This window comes from Strongylocentrotus purpuratus, unplaced genomic scaffold, assembly GCF_000002235.5.
Source record: "Strongylocentrotus purpuratus isolate Spur 01 unplaced genomic scaffold, Spur_5.0 spur5_scaffold_13, whole genome shotgun sequence".
Classification (NCBI taxonomy): Eukaryota; Metazoa; Echinodermata; class Echinoidea; order Camarodonta; family Strongylocentrotidae; genus Strongylocentrotus; species Strongylocentrotus purpuratus.
Window position 1 is genome coordinate 11,594,713 of NW_022145598.1, and position 6,254 is coordinate 11,600,966.

General features: G+C 37.3%; 1 protein-coding gene across 1 annotated transcript in view; it reads left to right on the top strand.

The window, feature by feature from the left end:
* LOC583308 (choline transporter-like protein 1) overlaps positions 1-2,661 on the top strand; it is a 33,141-nt gene extending 30,480 nt beyond the window's left edge. Inside the window, exons 17-18 of the mRNA XM_030982911.1 lie at positions 1,881-1,973; positions 2,416-2,661. Coding sequence (XP_030838771.1) covers positions 1,881-1,973; positions 2,416-2,493 — 171 coding nt within the window. The 3' untranslated portion in view covers positions 2,494-2,661. The remainder of the gene's footprint in view (positions 1-1,880; positions 1,974-2,415) is intronic.
* Positions 2,662-6,254: the final 3,593 nt, after the last annotated feature.

A 6,254-nucleotide genomic window follows, 5' to 3' on the forward strand; every position in this document is an offset into this window, starting at 1 on the left:
TTTTCCAAAGTATTCACGGTTACCTGAAGATTGATTTTCAATGAGTTCCACGATAACTTTATTGTTAGCTTTACAAATAAAGTATTAAAAACAGGGATTCATTGTATTTTTTTTTTTGTAGAAAATTAAAAATTATCCGATTGATTTCTCATAAAAAGGAAATGACGTAGATTTCAGGCTGGATTGAATATGATGTACGTATCCAAAAGACGGTCGACAAGTGTAAAGCGTGACTAGCATCATGTCTAGTCTATGCCGTCCTCCCACATTCAGGATATAGACATCCTTAACCACATGAAAGGTTCACGACATTGGCGCCACTGGACAGATGCATACGACTGTATTACCTATAACCGCCGTGACTCAGGACATTGAAGATATATTTATGTACCCCAAGTTCATAATACAAAGTTAATTTACGGTTACAAAAAGTCGATTATGTTTTATTCTTCTCGAAATCCACAGACTACAGTTCATATGATTTGAAGAAAGTTGTGATGACAAAACTTAAAACAAACAAGTTCATTTTGGTGAGTTTTGATTTGCGAGGGCTGCAATAAGAACGTGTACATTATGAATTCATGGTGAAAAAAAATGTTGAATTTTCAATAGTCGATTGCCGATAGTAGTATGTTATGAATATGCATGAGCCCAATTCTATGGTGGCCGCCTCTGGTATTCACGCCTGGATGAACAGGATGCATTGTTTGCTAGAGCACAAAAAAGGACATGAGCGGTAAACAAACAAAGAAGCGCCTGAACTTGCTGGAGATATTTTTATTATCATGATTTCTGTGAAAATGCTAGGTTTTAACTTCAAGTTATGATATATTTAGTATGAAAACTGAAACTGTCGTGGAATGCGGAGGACATCATTATTAATATCTGATCTCTTCTTACTTTTCCTCATTCGACTTTGATGAAACTGTCACTGTTCTCTGTGTTTAATTTTACTTAATTTGTTATAAATAATTTGAGGATTGCATTGACTATTCAATGAAGTGCATGAACAGTGTATTGGTGTAAAAGAGTAGTTTAAAATGTTTGATAACATTTTGATATGTCCATTACTAGTTAAGGGTTTTGTTAGTCCTCGCATGGGACGATTTAAAAATATTAATACACTGTCGCTCATATAATTGGAATATTTTTGTTTTACCCCAATTTATTATTTTAAAAATAATTTAAAAATAATAGATCTAGATAATAGTATACATTCTCAGATTTTATTGAATAATAATTTGCCAAAGTGTGTTTTGCGTGACTGCTAAGGCATGTGTTTGCTACTATGCTTATCAACTAAGGAACCTACGCCCTTAAGTCATACATTACAGTAATGAGGATTAATGCCCCACAGAAGGGCACTAATTTTACCTCAATATATTGGTTGCGAATGATAGTGTTAAGATTGTGATGAAAAGGTTCGCCCTTCGCCAAGGACGAACGATCCGGCAAACGATGCATTAAATTTGAGCCTTGGGCTCAGTGGTGCAGTAGCATCGTAACTAATAGGTTCTGGGTTCGAAACCAAGTCGATGCGCAATAGCCGTCTGGTGAATCAATGATCCTCAAATCCTTTGAAAATCTATTTTGATTTGGTTTTCAGAAAGTTGCTACTGACACGCCTCCCACTCCCACCAGCCCTATTAACAAATGGTCTAGTAAGACCTGATCGTAAGTCATGAGTTGTAATTTTTCTTCTTTCTTTGCATCCAATGGTATGCATAAATTATTACAGTGGCGGCCCCAGGATTATTAAAATGAACTTTCCCTATGTCTTTTAATATTCAAATGATGTTAATCATAAATAGTATGTTCATTGTTAGCTTGTTTGTTAATTGTTTTTAACCAAACTGTTTGATGACCATCCTCCCCTGTAGATGGCGATTGATACGCTTTTCCTGTGTTTCTGTGAAGACAGTGAGCGCAATGATGGCGTCCAGAAACCGTACTACATGAGCAAGCAACTTATGGTAACTATCACGAAATGGCCAATTTGCTGAATTTTTTGACATGTCTACACACGAGTCCAATTTTGTTAGAGATACACTCGAATCTGTCTTTATGTTGGCCACCTCTCTAAAGGCCACTTGTCTCTATCGTGTCTAATCCCCTTTGGTAATTGTTTCAATTGCGCATGGATATCACTTAAAGACGACAGCGCATCTTGATTGAACTGAAATCCGAATCTGAAGGGAATTTAAATTTTTTGAAATAGATATATTAGCTTTTACAATGTAAAGGGTAAACGTATCAGCTGCCTGCTATAAGGGCGTAATAATTATGAATTTAATACTATTGTCAATGGTACTGACGACCAGTTAAGATAAGCCAATCTTGATTTCTTTATACCGACAAAACACCTATCAAATTATATTGAACTGAATCCATATATTTTTTTTAATTCTCTTGCAGACTTTTGTGGAAAACGCCAAGAAAGCACAGGCCATCAGTAAAGACGCCAAAGATGTGGCCAAAGAAGCGCGGGTATGAAGAATACCCAATTAATATCCCAAATGCCAAAACACAGAACCTTATAATACCAATCTCATTTACATTTTGAGCTGTCATAATTAAATCATATCTTTTTGGTAGTTTCAACATTTTGAAATATTTATCGACGTTATAATAGTATTTGATTCAACTGTACCACTGAAACTGATTAAAGAAGTACCTGAAAATATCATATTGTTTGTTGCAAACTTTTGCTTTTATTGTTATATTGTTATATTAGAAAGAAAACATAAATGTAATGTTTCAGTACTGTAAAAATTAGATGTCAGAACAATATTCAAAATGAACCAATGCAGTAGAAGATTATCTTAAACACTGTGAGTATACCAAGTAAACTATTTAAGGAAATTGATACTGATTGCATACAAATGTTTTTCTGTGTACTTTTGTTTCCCTTAACTATACATATGTTATGTTTCTCTTGAATACAGACACATTATGCACTACATGCATATAACATCAAAATGTTCATTTCCGTCCATTAAAAAAAGTAATTATTGCTTTACATGCAGATAATAATTTCAGTTGTATTTAAAGAAATATCTAAATATCATTGTCTTTAAGGACTTCGACAAAGATGACTCTTGATGTGTAGCCATTATCAAACGATCGTGTAACATATACCCAAAATATATACACATTTTATTAATAGCAATATTTCCACCTGACGAATTAATTTCCTTGTCGGAATCTTTATCGAAATAGCAACAACAGAAGGAGACATGCAATGAAAAGAAATTCGTAAATTTCCATCACCAAAACAAAATTAACAGTTCATGAAATATGTATTCATAATGTAAATTGGTACATAATACGTTGGTGATAAATACTCGAATATTGATATTTGTAACAGTATTACTGATTCAAGTATTTTGGGCATGGTTTCACGAAACCGTCATAAGTATAATTTCCACACCATCTGATCGAAACGACCGTTTTACAATTAGCACGTAATCAAATGTCGGTGAACTTGTACTTAATGAAGGTTTCCATGCTTTCGTAAAACGGTGCCCTGGATGGGTTCCGTCTTATAAATAGGGGCAATTGGTTAAAAACAGATAGCAACTCGATATTAATCAAAACTCTCTAATACTAAGATACGAGTTTGAAAACTGGCAATCAATAAGCCAGTTCATAGTTGCAAACTGAGCATGAGCTGATAGAGACAAAATAGACAAAATACTTGATACGTGCTCACGAAATTTATGTTATCATTATTCATGTATGCACAAGCAGTGGACTCCATAATAAACAGGTGGAATTAGTCATAAGTCTTTGAACAGGGGAAACAAAGGCTGTTTATGTAGCACCTCTATAGGAGTGATTATTTCAAAATGTACAAAGTGGGACCTATTCATGTATTGAAGTTGTGTGGATATTCGAGGTCGTTTGGTACATGTGCTAACCGTTAACTAGTCTATTTAGATTAATCGCATTTCTATAATTAATACAGGACCCTGGTGATTATTTACACTGGGATGATTTACATAACAAAAGTCGAAATTGTAGACATTATTTATTACGGCATATATTCGACAGAGCAGGTTGAGTTTTGGTTTTATATTTTGTGTGCTTTCTCCTTCGTATTTCCATTTCGGAAGAATGAGAAGAAAAAATGACCCTGAAAAGAATGGTGTAGAAAATTTAACATTATATTACCCCTTCATTTGATCCGTATTAGGTACCGTCTAAATCATTGTGCTATTCTACAGAATGCATTGTTGTCTGTGAAAAACGTATTATTTTATGCCGTGCTCATTTTGTAATTCTTCTGTCTTGTGGAATATTCGAAAGATTTTGAGAGCGTGATATTAAACGTTCCATGGTAAAAAAAAAAATGTAAATGCTTTCTTTATGTCGTGATTTATGGAGTATGTACATTTGACCAATACCACTTTAATACAATCAATGGTAGTAATTTAACACGGTGTTCTGTATGATACCACACCATGCAGTATTTTCTGCCCTGCCGTCCTGCTCATCAGGAAAAAAAACATCAATTTTAGAACTGTCTTGATCAACTTAAAGAGTCAAAAAGATTGATCAAATCGAGCTGAGAAGGTATACAATAATTTATCATGAATAAACCATATTTTTGCAATCATTTGATCATGAAACGAGGTGATAACACATTATTTTAATTTAATCGCCAACAGGGTAAATTAGACTTTACAAACCCACACACCTGTCTAAAGATTCATAACAAAAGTACTGATGCACACACTTTCGGTGTGTTGGCTCAGTCAGTAGAGCGTCCGCCTCAAAACCGGGAGGTCGTGGGCTCGAACCCCAGCCGCGTCATACCAAAAGACATTAAAATACGAGAGTTGCTGCTACCTTGTTTGGCGTTCAACAATAGGGAATAGAGCAACGTCGATCTGGCGCTGCTCAGTGACTGCCGGGCTCACGATTAATTGGGCAAAAAGAATTTCCATTTTCGGTTTAAATTAATAAAATTTGGAGTGGACTTTAAAAGATTATTATTATTATTATTATTAAATTAAATACATGGCACGGACTTAACAAACACATACACACCATATCATCCACCCTCACGCACCCCTTTCCCACAGTCACAGCCCACATACGTCAAAGTATTAACTCTTATCCTGCAACAGGGCTAATCCCCATTGTGCCAAGCCACAAATCCCCCAGTGCCAAGTTTATAACGAGATAATCGGATTAACGCGATGGTACTACCAATAGCGCGTGCAAAGCACTAGGCACAGTCCAATGAGCATGACAATAACTGCTATTACGAATGCGTGCAAACATGCAAGAAGCAGAGGAGAAGTAGCTTGCTCGCGTGTACAAAACACTATAACAATAGCGTGCATGCAGCCTTATGACAGGCTATGAGTTAACAAATCGTACAGATTACATGAACGCTTCGGAGAGGTCATATTCTGGATCGTCAACATCAGGTACATTTGCTTCAGCAGGGTTATCCAGGGTAGCATACACAGGATCAGAAGGTGTGGTCTTTGGACCTTGGGAATCCTGGGCTCGGTGAGTAACAGGGACCGTCTGATTTGAAGCGCCAGAACCCTCTAGATCGAGCCTTCCGTATCCCTCATCTGGGATTTCTGGTAAGGATGCACCCGCCTTTGGACGTTTGCTAAGAGGGCGCTGCAGATGTTGATACGCTTCACTGCCTTCCTCAGATTCCTTTAGACCGACATCTTGGGTAGTTATTTCATTATACACGTTGAGAGCATCGTCATGATCAGCCTCTTCTTTCGCCTTCTCATCGACTTTGGATGCTGTCAGGGATGTGGCTGTTTGCTTCCTTGGGTCAGGTCCTCGTTGTAGTATGTCGTAGGGCCTCTCTAGTTCCGAAGTCATAGCGACGGGGTCTTCATAAGTGTGCGACATATTGGAGTCTCTTTTATCAGGTGTTTGTTGCTGCCTGGTCATATCGGAGGTGTCGAGTGGGCGATGTAACTGTTCCCCTGGTCCTGCATCCAGAGAGCCAATTGTTTTGTTATCGCTGGATGGACTTAATTTGTGACCAATTGCTGCAACTTCGGGAGACATGGGCGGAGATACTATCTCGTAATCACTCAACGGGTATGAATCGGGCATCATGCTTGCGGACGCTTCGGGTGACACAGGAGGCGACACTGTCACGGTTTCATAATCACCCAGTGGATACGAGTCGGGTCGTGAGGACACACCTGATGAACATGGGCCAATTACCATGCTGTGGTAAGCGAGTACCGAATCGTCGCTGCTCTGTC